Source organism: Bos javanicus, chromosome 3 (assembly GCF_032452875.1).
Source record: "Bos javanicus breed banteng chromosome 3, ARS-OSU_banteng_1.0, whole genome shotgun sequence".
Lineage (NCBI taxonomy): Eukaryota > Metazoa > Chordata > Mammalia > Artiodactyla > Bovidae > Bos > Bos javanicus.
The window spans coordinates 115,911,294-115,926,560 of NC_083870.1; the positions used below are offsets into that span (position 1 = coordinate 115,911,294).

Sequence of the window (15,267 nt, forward strand, 5' to 3'; positions counted from 1 at the left end):
GATCCAACCAGTCCATTCTAAAGGAGATCAGTCCTGGGTGTTCATTGGAAGGACTGATGCTGAAGCTGAAACTCCAATACTTTGGCCACCTGATACAAAGAGCTGACTCATTGGAAAAGACCCTGATGCTGGGATGGACTGGGGGCAGGAGGAGAAGGGGATAACAGAGGATGAGATGGTTGGATGGCATCACCGACTCGATGGACATGAGTTTGAGTAAACTCCGGGAGTTGGTGATGGACAGGGAGGCCTGGCGTGCTGCAGTCCATGGCGTCGCAAAGAGTCGGACACGACTGAGCCACTGAACTGAACTGAACTGTGGAAAGGTACTTTGTGATACATGTGCTGTGACATTCACAGTTTCAATTCTCACAAGCAACGCTGAGAGAGGCAGAAAGGGCTTTTATTGCAACTCCCCACCCAGGTGGAACCTGAAGCGGGGTGAGGTCTGTGCACTGTGTGGGTGGGAGGTCCCATCCAAGGCCCGTCAGAAGAGCACAGCGCCCTGGGCCACGCTGCTGGGTTTCAGTGCAGAACCCCCTCTGGCTCCAGAAGCAGGTAGTTTTGCAGGGACTCCGGCAAGGGCAACAGAGGTACGAGGGAAAAGCACTTTCTGCCGAACGATTTCCGGATGGCGCAGCGGCAGAGATGCTGCAGACAGCGGGGTGTGTGGGCCAAGGCGAAGAGGGACCGGTAGAAAGCCTGGTGCATCTGAAAGAAGGTGGGAAGCGTCAGTCTGGGCACGTGGAACCAGCACACTTCCTTCTTTTTCCCAGACAGAAGAGCCCTGATGACACGGGGAATCCTCTCATGGCTACTGATAGAGAGATAGAGTGTGTGTGTGTGTGTGTGTGTTAGTCTCTCAGTCATGTCCGACTCTTTGTGACCCCAAGGACTGCAGCGCACCAGGCTCCTCTGTCCATGGGATTTTCCAGGCAAGAATACTGGAGTGGGCTGCCATGCTCTCCTCCAGGGGATCTTCCTGACCCAGGGATTGAACCTGGGTCTCCTGCATCACAGGCAGATTCTTTACCATCTGAGCCACCAGATCCTACCCAAAGCAGGTCTGGGCACTTTTCTGTAGGGTGGCTCCTGCCCAGTCAGAGGGAAGTCTGTTTTGGGTGATCTCAGATAATACGGGTCATCTCCTCGAATTCCTAATCTGCACAGGGGGCTTCCCAGGCGGCACTAGTGGGAAGTTCAGTTCAGTCGCTCAGTCGTGTCCGACTCTTCTCGACCCCATGAATCAGAGCACGCCAGGCCTCCCTGTCCATCACCAACTCCCGGAGTTCACTCAGACTCACGTCCATCGAGTCGGTGATGTCATCCAGCCATCTCATCCTCTGTCGTCCCCTTCTCCTCCTGCCCCCAATCCCTCTCAGCATCAGAGTCTTTTCCAATGAGTAAACTCTTCACATGCGGTGGCCAAAGTATTGGAGTTTCAGCTTTAGCATCATTCCTTCCAAAGAACACCCAGGACTGATCTCCTTTAGAATGGACAGGTTGGATCTCCTTGCAGTCCAAGGGACTCTCAAGAGTCTTCTCCAACACCACAGTTCAAAAGCATCAATTCTTCAGTGCTCAGCTTTCTTCACAGTCCAACTCTCACATCCATATATGACCACTGGAAAAACCATAGCCTTGACTAGACGAACCTTTGTTGGCAAAGTAATGTCTCTGCTTTTGAATATGCTCTCTAGGTTGGTCATAACTTTTCTTCCAAGGAGTAAGCGTCTTTTAATTTCATGGCTGCAGTCACCATCTGCAGTGATTTTGGAGCCCAAAAAAATAAAGTCTGACACTGTTTCCCCATCTATTACCCATGAAGTGATGGGACAAGATGCCATGATCTTAGTTTTCTGAATGTTGAGCTTTAAGCCAACTTTTTCACTCTCTTCTTTCAAAGAATCTGCTAAAGAAGCCACTTGCCAATGCAGGAGACCTAAGAGATACAAGTTCAACCCCTGGATCAGAAAGATCCCCTGGAGGAGGGCATGGCCACCCACTCCAGTATTCTTGCCTGGAGAATCCCATGGACAGAGGAGCCTGGAGGGCTACAGTCTGTAGGGACGCACCGAGTCAGACACCGCTGAAGCAAATTAGCATGCATGTGTATAATCTGCACAGGACTCAAGTCAATAAAACATGAGGGGCCATTTTCTAGAGGCTTCTACAAAAAAAAAAAATTTCTTTCTTAATCAACAGTCACCTGTGGACTTTGTCATGTATGAATGCAGTGCCCGCAGCTGCTTCGGTCATACCCTGAGATGTCAGAAGGTGAAGCGGACGCACAGGAGCCTGGATCTCCATGGCCCACCCTCCCTTGGACACTGGTTATGGAGCCCTGACCTTCCTAAGCCAGGGTGTCCTTGCAGCCCACAGCACCCCAACCATGGGCTGAGTCAATACTGAGCCTCCAGGAGAAAAACAGAAGCAGACATGCCCCCGGTTTGCCCTTCTCTTTCCTTCCCCAGATGTTTCATCCTTTCCTGGATGTGAGTGCAAAACCCCACCTAGGAGAACAGAATTAAGACAACAGTCTGTACTAAGGAGGAAGAAGGGGCCGCCCCCTCACCTGAAACACTTCTTCGGGGATCACGTCCTTCCAGGACTCGGAGACGCGGAGCTGAGAGTAGGAGTTGAAAAGAACCTCAATGACCGTGGGGACCGCTGCGCAGCTCTTCAGCACCTGGTCGGAAACAGTGGGAGACACATTTTGAGTCCAGGTGGGAAAGGCTGGGGAGGTGGGAGCGGGTGCCTGCATCCCGCTTCAGCCACTTCCTGGCTGTGTGACAATCCCAGTAACAATACAATAAGGTCATGGTCAGGCCCCAGGCGGAGTGCATGGAGAAGCCCAGAGCAGTCTGGGCCAAGGAGTTCCCAGGGGGAATATGCTGATGCAGGCTCTCCTGGTCTGGAAAGCTGTTCAGAAAAAAGGAATCAGAACGGTTGGGGGAAGTGGGGGATGGGGTGGGGAAGGAGTCTGCATAAGGATGGCATTCCCAATTTCTGGTTTCAGTTTTCTAATGTGTCACGAAGCTGGGGGAGAAGAGTTGCTTTGCTGTTGAATTTTTTTTCTCCCCTTGGCCTTTCTGGTTTACTTTTGTAGTCCCTACTGGCCAAGGGTGCTTGTTTTCTAATTTGCAAATTCTGCAATTCAGGTCCATTGGCTTCATCATAAAGACGGAAAGTGTTTGCTTTTTAAAAGTAGAAATCTTTTGTTGTCATCATGGAGAAGTTTGAAAGTACACAAAAGTAGACTGAACAGTAGGGTAAACCCTCGTGTACCCACCATCAGCTCATGGCCCATCCTGCCCTTGCCACATTTCCAGTCCCCTCTCCCTCATGTTATTTTAAAGCAAATTCAATGTAGCCTGTTATGTCATCTATAAATATTCGTGCTGTCTCTTAAAGGACGTTTAGAAGAAACACAAATGCAGAATCATTGTAACAGCTGAGAAATTAACAATAGTTCCTGACTGCGTGCATGCTAAGTCACTTCAGGCATGTCTGACTCTGTCGATTCTCTAGACTACAGCCCACCAGGCCCCTCTGTCCATGGGATTCTCCAGGCAAGAATACTGGAGTGGGTTGCCGTGCCCTCCTTCAGGGGATCTTCCTGACCCAGGAATCCAACCTGTATCCATCTATTCTGCATTGACAGATGGATCCTTTACCACTAGCACCATGTGGGAAGCCGGTTTCTTAGTATCATCTAATATATACTCTATGTTTAAATTCACAAGTTTCTCTTAAATGCCATTATATCAAAACAATCATTTGTTTGCTTGAATAAGAGTTCAGATAAGCCCAACACCTTTACACTGGTTGATACGACGTATTTTCAGATCTCTCTTTTTTGTTTTGTGTGATTTATTTGTTGAAGAAACTGGGTTATTCGTCCTGTGGAGTTTCTCACTGTTGGGATTTTGCTGATTGTATCCCTGTGGGATGCCGCTTTTTCTCTGCTTTCTGTAAATTAGTAGTTGGATTTAGAAGCGTGATGGAATTCAGATTTGATTTTGGGGAAATCCCATGGACAGAGGAGCCTGGTGGGCTATAGTCCATGGAGTTGCAAGAGTCAAGACGCGGCTTAGCAACTAAACGACAACCGGGCAACTTCATTATTCTGTTTCTGAGGTTTGGGATTTACCAAGTGCTGTGAAACTGTTCTGTTTCTGTCTCAGTTGAGAAAACTGAGGTTATGCCATTTTTTTCTGAGGTCAGGCACCAGATAGCTGCAGTAGACAACAGTCAGAACCAATGACAAGCCTGGCCAGCATCCTGTTCACGGGCTCCTGAACACACTCAAGGCAGTTGCTCCCTTTACACCTGCCTGGCTTCTTTTGGGCTTCCCTGCTGGCTCAGTCGGTGAAGAATCTGCCTCCAGTACAGCAGAACCAGGTTCGATCCCTGGATTGGGAAGATCCCCTGGAGGAGGAAATGGAAACCCACTCCAGTATTCTTGCCAGGGAAATCCCACTGACAGGAGGCTGGACGGGTACAGTCCAGGGGTGGCAAAAGTCAGACACTTACTGACTAAATCACTACCTGTCTTCTTTCAGATGTAATACCCCTTTAAGATACAGTCAGACACTTACTGACTAAACCACTACCTGTCTTCTTTCAGATGTAATACCCCCTTAAGATACAGAAAGTGAGTGTCAGTCGCTCAGTCACGTCCAGCTCTTTAGGACTCCATGGACCCGCCAGGCTCATCTGTCCATGGGATTCTCCAGACAAGAATACTGGAGTGCGTTGCCGTGCCCTCCTCCAGGGGATCTTCCTGACCCAGGGATCGAATGTAGGCCTCCCTCATTGCAGGCAGATTCTTTACCACCTGAGCCACAGGGAAGCCCAAGCAAGATTTAAAAATTTCAGATTTCTCTTTTTCCGAGATAACCCCTATCACCATTTTGTATATACTAAGGTTTTATGTATTTAGAAAGAAATTAGTATAAAAGACAAAAATGAGCTAGTGATTTGCATACTATTTTGAAACTTGACTTTTCATCAAAATAGATTGTGAACAATTCAAAAATTACAAATGAGCATTTAAACATTATTTTTAGTGGCCATATAATTTTGTATGAATGTATCATAATGAATTCAATGAGCTAACTACTATAAGTTGTAATATTTTTTTTATCTTATCAACAATGAATACCTCTGAATATAATTTCTCTGTGTCCAACCTTTCTTATTTAGATTGCTTATACTGAATTGCTGGAAGGAGAACTGCAAATCAATGAGTGTGTATACTTTTTTCCCCCTTTTTAATGTTTATTATTTTTCTCCATAGTTTTTATTTATTTAATTGGAGGCTAATTACTTTACAATATTGTGGTGGTTTTTGCCATACATTGACATGAATCAGCCATGGGTATACATGTGTCCCCCATCCTGAACCCCGCTCCCACCTCCCTCCGCATCCCATCCCTCTGAGTCATCCCAGTGCACCAGCCCTGAGAGCCCTGTCTCATGCATCGAACCTGGACCGGTGATCTGTTTCACATATGGTAATATACATGTTTCAACGCTATTCTCTCAAATCATCCCACCCTTGCCTTCTCACACAGAGTCCAAAAATCTTTATATCTGCGTCTCTTTTGCTCCCTTGCATATAGGGTCATCATTACCATCTTTCTAAATTGATATATATATATATATATATATATATATATATATATATGTTAATATACTGTATTGGTGTTTTTCTTTCTGACTTACTTCACGCTGTATAATAGGTTCCAGTTTTATCCACCTCATTAGAACTGACTCAGATGCGTTCTTTTTAACAGCTGAGTAATACTCCATTGTGTATATGTACCACTGCTTCCTTATCCATTCCTCTGCCAATGGACATCTAGGTTGCTTCTATGCCCCAGCTATTGTGCTGTGATGAATACTGGGGTACACATGTCTCTTTCAATTCTGGTTTCCAATGAGAGTGTATACTTTAAAGGTCTTAAAACATACTGTCAAACTGTAAGTGTATAAGTCGTTACCCCTTTTGAAGAACTGAGTATGAGAGGACCTCTTTCTTCCTACACAGATCATCTCATTAATTATTTAAATTTGATAGGCACAAGGTGAAATATTTGCTTTTGGTTGACATTTGTCTTTTTTTAATGAATTGCTAGATTATGTCTTTTGCTCATTTTTTCTATACTGTGTTCTTTTTTTATCATTGTGAGAGTCGCTCAGTCATGTCCAACTCTTTGCAACCCCATGGACTAAAGAGTCCTTGAAATTCTCTAGGGCAGAATACTGGAGTGGGTAGCGTTTTCCTTCTCCAGGAGATCTTCCCAGCCCAGGGACTGAACCCGGGTCTCCCACATTGCAGGCAGATTCTTTACCAGCTGAGCCACAAGGGAAGCCTCACTGATTTATAAGTATACTTTATTTATTAATGTTATTTTTAAGATAGAAAATAATTTTTGCAAATAATGTTTTATCCTCCTCAATATTAATATTTATTTTCCTTGTCTTATTATATTGACTAGAGCTTTAAAATTGAATGTTAAATAACAGTAATTGATAACAGGTATCATCTAAATTTAATAGGACTGCCTCTAAACTTTCACCATAATCTTGGATAGTAGTTTCACATAAATTTGTGAATTTATTGACAAAATTTATTCACAAAAAAATAAATTTTGTGAATTCACATAAATTTATTGTTGTTCAGTTGCTAAGTTGTGTCTGACTCTTTGCAACCCCATGGATTGCAGCATGTCAGGCTTCCCTGTCCTTCACTATCTCCCAGAGTTTGCTCAAATTCATGTCCACTGAATCGGTGATGCTATCTAACTATCTCATCCTCTGCTGCCTCCTTCTCATTTTGTCTTCAGTCTTTCCCAGCGTCAGAGTTTTTTCCAATGAGTCAGTTCTTCCCATCAGGTGGCCAAAGGATTGGAGCTTCAGCATCAGTCCTTCCAGTGAATATTCAGGGTTGATTTTCTTTAGGATTGACTGGTTTGATCTTCTTGCAGTCCAGGGGACTCTCAAACGCCACAATTCAGAAGCATCAATTATTTGGTGCTCAGCCTTCTTTATGGTTCACTCTCACATCCATACATGATGACTGGAAAAAACATAGCTTTGATTATATGAACCTTTGTCAGCAAACTGGTGTCTCTGCTTATTAATATGCTGTCTAGGTTTGTCATAGCCTTCCTTCCAAGGAGCAAGCATCTTTTAATTTCATGGCTGCAGTCACCATCCACAGTGATTTTTGGAGCCCAAGAAAATAAAGTCTGTCACTGCTTCCACTTTTCCCTTTCTATTTGCCATGAAGTGATGGGCTTTAGTGTAGTCAATGAAGCACAAGCAGATGTTTTCCCAGAACTCCCTTGCTTTCTCCATGATCCAACGAATATTGGCAATTTGATCTTTGGTTCATCTGCCTTTTCTAAACCCAGACTGAGTATCAGGAAGTTCTCAGTTCACATACTGCTGAAGCCTAGCTTGAAGGATTTTGAGCATAACCTTTCTAGCATGTGAAATGAGCACAGTTCTATAGTAGCTGGAATATTCTTTCACTTCTTTGGGTTTGGAATGAAAACTGACCTTTTCCAGTCCTGTGGCCTCTGCTGAGTTTTCCAAATTTGCTGACATATTGAGTGCAGCACTTTGACAGCATCATCTTTCAGGATTTGAAATAGCTCAGCTGAAATTCCATCACCTCCACTAGCTTTGTTCGTAATACTGCTTCCTGAGGCCCAACTGACTTCATACTCCAGGATGTCTGGCTCTAGGTGAGTGACTACACCACTGTGGTAATTTGGGTCATTAAGGCCATTTTGTATAACTCTTCTGTGCATTCTTGCCATCTCTTCTTAATCTCTTCTGCTTCTTTTAGGTCCTTACAGTTTCTGTCCAGTACCCAAGTATTGGATTTTGAACTCTTTCATTGACTCTTTTATTGACATAGTTCCTTTAGTTCCATTTCTTCTAAGGAATTCTGGCCCACTGTAACAGATATAATGGTCATCTGAATTAAGTCTACCCATTCCCGTCCATTTTAGTTCACTGATTCCTAAGATGTCAGTGTTCAATCTTGCCATCTCCTGCTTGACCATGTCTAACTGGCCTTGATTTGTGGACCTAACGTTCCACGTTCCTATGCAATATTGTTCTTTACAGCACTGGACTTTATTTTCACCACCAGACCCATGCACAACTGAGTGTCGTTCCTGCTTTGGCCCAGTGTCTTCGGTCTTTGTGGAGCTATTAGTAACTGCCCTCCGCTCTTCCCCAGTAGCATACTGGACACCTTCCCACCTGGGGGCTCATCTTCCGGTGTCATATCTTTTTGCCTTTTCATATTGTTCACGGGGCTCTGCAGGCAAGAATACTGGAGTGGGTTCCCTCCTCTAGTGGGCCACATTTTGTCAGAACTCTCCACTACCTGTCTCCATGACCTGTCTGTCTTGGGTATCCCTGCATGGCATGGCTCATAGCTTCCTCGAGTTATGTAAGCCCCTTTGCCATGACAAGGCTGTGATCCATGAAGGGGATAAATACTTTGTTCTAAGTTAAGGAAATATCTTTGTATTACTAGATTTATGATTTAAGTTTTTAATGTTTTCTAGCCAAATTGCTTGGAGAAGGCGATGGCACCCCCTCCAGTACTCTTGCCTGGAAAATTCCATGGATGGAGGAGCCTGGTAGGCTGCAGTCCATGGGATCACTGAGAGTTGGACACGACTGAGTGACTTCACTTTCACTCTTCACTTTCATGCATTGGAGAAGGAAATGGCAACCCACTCCAGTGTTCTTGCCTGGAGAATCCCAGGGCCGGCGGAGCCTGGTGGGCTGCCGTCTTGGGGTCGCACAGAGTCGGACACGACTGAAGCGACTTAGCAGCAGCAGCAGCAGCCAAATTGCTACAAAAAGATTATCCAATACTGACCTATTTTGCCTTTCATAAAACAGTCTCTATTTGGCTAGTCTTCTAAATAGAATGGTAGATTCAATTTGTTAAGATATTTTTCATCTTTTAATACATAAGTTTGCTTTACAGTTTTAGCTTTTTGAGCTATTAACATTACTGTCAAGTTTTAATGTCACTCAGCATTAACTTAGTAAAACTGTCTGAGATGATTTCTGTATTTTTAGTACTCTGAAAGATTTTGAAAAGTAGATAATTATAGGAAATAAGAAAGCATGATGGACTTTGCATTTGAACCTTTAGCTGCAGGTGATAATATTTTCAATTTTTTCACAGTTACTGGCATATTTTATTTTGATTTATTCTTGGCTTAATTTTGTTCATCTATATTTTCCTGGAAAAAAAAGAAATTCAGCATTGCAAGTGTACTGGTCAGGGTGGTAACAGGAAACAGAGGGCACATTTAAGGCAGGATTATTCCAGGAGGGTTATTGATACAGGGCTTGTTTAGCCAGGTGTGTGTGCAGAACAACCACGAGGAGCAGTGCTTTGATACAGAGCTGGCAGTGGGGGTGATTCCCACTCCTGGGCCTGCAGGGTGAGAGAATGGAGTGGGTGACTTACCAGGAGCAGAGATCTCTGGCTAGGGACACACACCAACCTCAAGCTGAGAGGGTACCTGGTGAACACACCCTCTGACCTCACTCTCCTTCCTCCCCGGCTTCCGGGACACTGCCCTGATGAAGCCCAGGGAGCAGAGAGCCAGGAGACTTGCAGATGGGTCCATGCAGGTGGAGAACAAATCTGGATGGGGACGGTTATGTGCACCGTATCTAGGAATAAGCACCCTTTCCCATTTGAAATCACTGTGACTGTCTCTGCACTGTGTTCTGCATATTTAATGTCTTGCTGGAATTCTATTTTAATTATTTGTCACGCAATCAGCTATTGGATTTCTTTGATCAATTCTCTTTAAAAATATTCCTATCCATTAATTTTTGCCTTCATCTTATTAATCCTTTTCTCCTTTTCTCTTCCCAGCTCCTTGGATTGACCACTCAGTTAACTTGGCAATATGTTTTACCTTCAGTTCAGTTCAGTCACTCAGTAATGTCCGACTCTTTGTGGTCCTATGGACTGCAACATGCCAGGCTCCCCTGTCCATCACCAACTCCCTGAGCTTGCTCAAACTCATGTCCATCAAGTCGGTGATGCCATCCAACCATCTCATCCTCTGTCGTCCCCTTCTCCTCCCGCCTTTAATCTTTCACAGCATCAGGGTTCACTTCAGGTGGCCAAAGTATTGGAGTTTCAGCTTCAACATCAGTCCTTCCAATGAACACCCAGGACTGATCTCCTTTAGAATGGACTGGTTGGATCTCCTTGCTGTCCAAGGGACTCTCAAGAGTCTTCTCCAACACCACAGCTCAAAAGCATCAATTCTTCAGTGCTCAGCTTTCTTTATAGTCTAACTCTCACATCCATACATGACCACTGGAAAAACCATACCCTTGACTAGACGGACCTTTATTGGCAAAGTAATGTCTCTGCTTTTGAATATGCTATCTAGGTTGGTCATAACTTTCCTTCCAAGGAGTAAACGTCTTTTAATTTCATGGCTGCAGTCACCATCTGCAGTGATTTTGGAGCCCAGAAAAATAAAGTCAGCCACTGTTTCCACTGTTTCCCCATCTATTTGCCATGAAGTGATGGGACTGGATGCCATGATCTTCGTTTTCTGAATGTTGAGCTTTAAGCCAACTTTTTCACTCTCCTCTTTCACTTTCATCAAGAGGCTCTTTAGTTTCACTTTCTGCCATAAGGGTGGTGTCATCTGCATATCTGAGGTTACTGATATTTCTCCTGGCAATCTTGATTCCAGCTTGTGCTTCCTCCAGCCCAGCGTTTCTCATGATGTTAGTAGTAATAATAAATATGTAGGTGCCATAGTACTCTGGTGGAGGAATCACCAGGTGCTAGAAATGACACCTGAGTCAGACCTAGGTTTGCAATGGTGTGGTGAGTTGGTCAAGGAAAGATTTCTGCAGGAAGTGACATTCAAGGTAAGACATGGAACAGCAGTTCCAAAAGATATGGAAAGTTCTGAGGAGTAGGATGTTCAAGGTATAGAAAATAATTATCAAACATGGGAGGTGAGAAGGAACAGAAAGTACTGGCTGTGGGACTTCCTTGGGTGCAGTAGATGAAGGTTTGCCTGCCAATGCAGGAGACACGGGTTCCATCCCTGGTCTAGGGAGATCCCATGTGCTGTGGGGCAACTAAGCCCATGCACCAAAACTGCTGAAGCTCAGGCTCCCTAGAGCTTGTGACCCCCAACAAAAGAAGCCACTGCAGTGTGAAGCCCACGCATCACAATGAACAGTAGCCCCCGAGTTGCAACTAGAGAAATTCTCACAAAGCAGCAAAGACCCAACGCAGCCAAATATAAGTGAATAAGTAAAATTATACATATATAAAAAATATTGACTGCGATGTGAGGTTTGACACGGGGGGTGGGGTGGGTAGTGAGAATTGAGACTGGAGAGGACAGCAGGTCAGAGCCGGAAGTGTGCTGTCGGCCACGATAAGAAGCTAGACTTTATCTTCAGGGCACTGGAAAGCCCTTGAAGGGTGATGAGTGGAGAAGTGACAGGGTCAGATTTTAATTTTAGAAATATCACCATGGCTACAGTGTTGAGAAGAGTTCCACGGGGCCATATTGGAGGCAGAGAGTTGAGTTACGAGGATATTTTTGCAATCTAGGGGAGAGATTTGTGCATGTTCAGTCACTCAGTCGTGTCTTACTCTTTGTGACCCCCTGGACTGTAGCCCGCCAGGCTCCTCTGTCCACGGAATTCTCCAGGCAAGAATACTGGAGTGGGTAGCCATTTCCTCTTCCAGGGGATCTTCCCAACCCAGGGATCGAAACAGGGCCTCTTACGTCCTCTGCATTGACAGCTGCCTTCTCTACCACTGAGATGACTGTGGCCCAAACTCAGCTGGTGGCAGCCAGGATGGAAAAAGAAGAAAGACTTTGAGAGATATTTAAGAGGTTGAGTTGAGAGACTCTGCAGACTGAGTTTCCCATTCCTGAGACGGTCTTTCCCCATCATCCCTTGGGCAGCTGGAGTACGCTCATTTCATTTGGCCTTCAGCCTCCCCTACCCCACCCAATCAGCCCTTGCCAAGAGCACCCCTGAGCTGGCTCCATCCCTTCATTCTTTCTGGAGTTATTTCTCCACTGATCTCCAGTAGCATATTGGGCACCTACTGACCCAGGGAGTTCCTCTTTCAGTATCCTATCATTTTGCCTTTTCATACTGTTCACGGGGTTCTCAAGGCAAGAATACTGAAGTGGTTTGCCATTCCCTTCTCCAGTGGACCACATTCTGTTAGACTATTCTTAGAAGAAGTACGGTAGCCATCATGGTCAACAAAAGAGTCTGAAATGCAGTACTTGTATGCAATCTCAAAAATGACAGAATGATCTCTGTTCGTTTCCAAGGCAAACCATTCAATATCACAGTAATCCAAGTCTATACCCCAACCAGTAATGTTGAAGAAGCTGAAGCTGAATGGTTCTATGAAGACCAACAAGACCTTTTAGAACTAACACCCCAAAAGATGTCCTTTTCATTATAGGGGACTGGAATGCCAAAGTAGGAAGTCAAGAAACACCTGGAGTAACAGGCAAATTTGGCCTTGGAATACGGAATGAAGCAGGGCAAAGACTAATAGAGTTTTGCCAAGAGAATGCACTGGTCATAGCAAACACCCTCTTCCAACAACACAAGGGAAGACTCTACACATGGACATCACCAGATGGTCAACACTGAAATCAGATTGATTATATTCTTTGCAGCCAAAGATGGAGAAGCTCTATACAGTCAGCAAAAACAAGACTGGGAGCTGACTGTGGCTCAGATCATGAACTCCTTATTGTCAAATTCAGACTTAAATTGAAGAAAGTAGGGAAAACCAGTAGACCATTCAGGTATGACCTAAATCAAATCCCTTATGATTATACAGTGGAAGTGAGAAATAGATTTAAGGGCCTAGATCTGATAGACAGAGTCTCTGATGAACTATGGATGGAGCTTCGTGACATGGTACAGGAGATAGGGATCAAGACCATCCCCATGGAAAAGAAATGCAAAAAAGCAAAATGGCTGTCTGGGGAGGCCTTACAAATAGCTGTGAAAAGAAGAGAAGTGAAAAGCAAAGGAGAAAAGGAAAGATAAGCATCTGAATGCAGAGTTCCAAAGAATAGCGAGGAGAGATAAGAAAGCCTTCCTCAGTGATCAATGGAAAAAAATGGAGGAAAACAATAAATGGGAAAGACTAAAGATCTCTTCAAGAAAATTAAAGATACCAAGGCAACATTTCATGCAAAGATGGGCTCAATAAAGGACAGAAATGGTATGGACCTAATAGAAGCAGAAGATATTGAGAAGAGGTGGCAAGAATATACAGAAGAACTATACAAAAAAGATCTTCACGACCAAGATAATCATGATGGTGTGATCACTCACCTACAGCCAGACATCCTGGAATATGAAGTCAAGTGGGCCTTAGAAAGCATCACTATGAACAAAGCTAGTGGAGGTGATGGAATTCCAGTTGAGCTATTTCAAATCCTGAATGATGATGCTGTGAAAGTGTTGCACTCAGTATGTCAGCAAATTTGGAAACTCAGCAGTGGCCATGGGACTGGAAAAGGTCAGTTTTCATTCCAATCCCAAAGAAAGGCAATACCAAAGAATGCTCAAACTGCTGCACAATTGCACTCATCTCACACACTAGTAAAGTAATGCTCAAAATTCTCCAAGCCAGGCTTCAGCAATACGTGAACCATGAACTTCCAGATGTTCAAGCTGGTTTTAGAAAAGGCAGAGGAACCAGAGATCAAATTGCCAACATCCATTGGATCATGGAAAAAGCAAGAGAGTTCCAGAAAAACATCTACTGCTGCTTTATTAACTATGCCAAAGCCTTTGACTGTGTGGATCACAACAAACTGTGGAAAATTCTGAAAGAGATGGGAATACCAGACCACCTGACCTGCCTCTTGAGAAACCTATATGCAGGTCAGGAAGCAACAGTTAGAACTCCACATGGAACAACAGACTGGTTCCAAATAGGAAAAAGAGTATGTCAAGGCTGTATATTGTCACTCTGCCTATTTAACTTATATGCAGAGTACATCATGAGAAACACTGGGCTGGAAGAAGCACAAGCTGGAATCAAGATTGCCGGGAGAAATATCAATAACCTCAGTATGCAGACAACACCACCCTTATGGCAGAAAGTGAAGAGGAACTAAAGAGCCTCTTGATGAAAGTGAAAGAGGAGAGTAAAAAAGTTGGCTTAAAGCTCAACATTCAGAAAACTAAGATCATGGCATCTTGTCCCATCACTTCATGGGAAATAGATGGGGAAACAGTGGAAACAGTGTCAGACTTTATTTTTGGGGCTCCAAAATCACTGCAGATGGTGATTGCAGCCATGAAATTAAAAGACGGTTACTCCTTGGAAGGAAAGTTATGACCAACCTAGATAGCATATTAAAAAGCAGAGACATTACTTTGCCAACAAAGGGCCATCTAGTCAAGGCTATGGTTTTTTCCAGTGGTCATGTATGGATGTGAGAGTTGGACTGTGAAGAAAGCTGAGCGCTGAAGAATTGATGCTTTTGAACTGTGGTGTTGGAGAAGACTCCTGAGAGTCCCTTGGACTGCAAGGAGATCCAACCAGGCCATTCTAAAGGAGATCAGTCCTGGGTGTTCATTGGAAGGACTGATGCTAAAGCTGAAACTCCAGTACTTTGGCCACCTCATGCGAAGAGTTGACTCATTGGAAAAGACTCTGATGCTGGGACGGATTGTGGGCAGGAGGAGAAGGGGATGACAGAGGACGAGATGGCTGGATGGCATCACCGACTCGATGGACGTGAGTCTGAGTGAACTCCGGGAGTTGGTGATGGACAGGGAGGCCTGGCGTGCTCTGATTCATGGGGTCACAAAGATTCGGACACTACTGAGTGACTGAACTGATGACTGATTTGAGTTGTTGTATGACAGAAACCAACAACAACATTGTAAAGCAATTATCCTTCAATTAAAAAATAAAAAAATCTGTAGATGGGGAGTTCTCTGGTGGTGCAGTAGTTAGGTTCTGGTGCTTTCACTGCCAGGGACTGGGTTCAGTCCCTGGTTGGAGAACTTGGATCCAGCAAGCCACATGGTACGGTCCAAAAAAAAAATCTGTAGATATTTAGTTGTCCTATGATAATACTGCAGAGACCTCAGAGTGCAGTCTGATTCTTACTCCTTTAGGATCCTGTTTTCTACTTGGATGCCTTGCTAGGTCTT

General features: G+C 44.4%; 1 protein-coding gene across 2 annotated transcripts in view; it reads right to left on the bottom strand.

Annotated features, from left to right (window-relative positions):
• Positions 1–382: 382 nt before the first annotated feature.
• The window catches only part of ASB18 (ankyrin repeat and SOCS box containing 18), a 72,049-nt gene continuing 57,164 nt past the window's right edge, over positions 383–15,267 (bottom strand). For both annotated transcript variants that reach the window (XM_061412711.1, XM_061412710.1), the window contains 2 exons: positions 2,576–2,689; positions 383–711 (listed from right to left, as the gene is read on the bottom strand). In XM_061412711.1, coding sequence (XP_061268695.1) covers positions 526–711; positions 2,576–2,689 — 300 coding nt within the window. In that variant the 3' untranslated portion in view covers positions 383–525. The remainder of the gene's footprint in view (positions 712–2,575; positions 2,690–15,267) is intronic.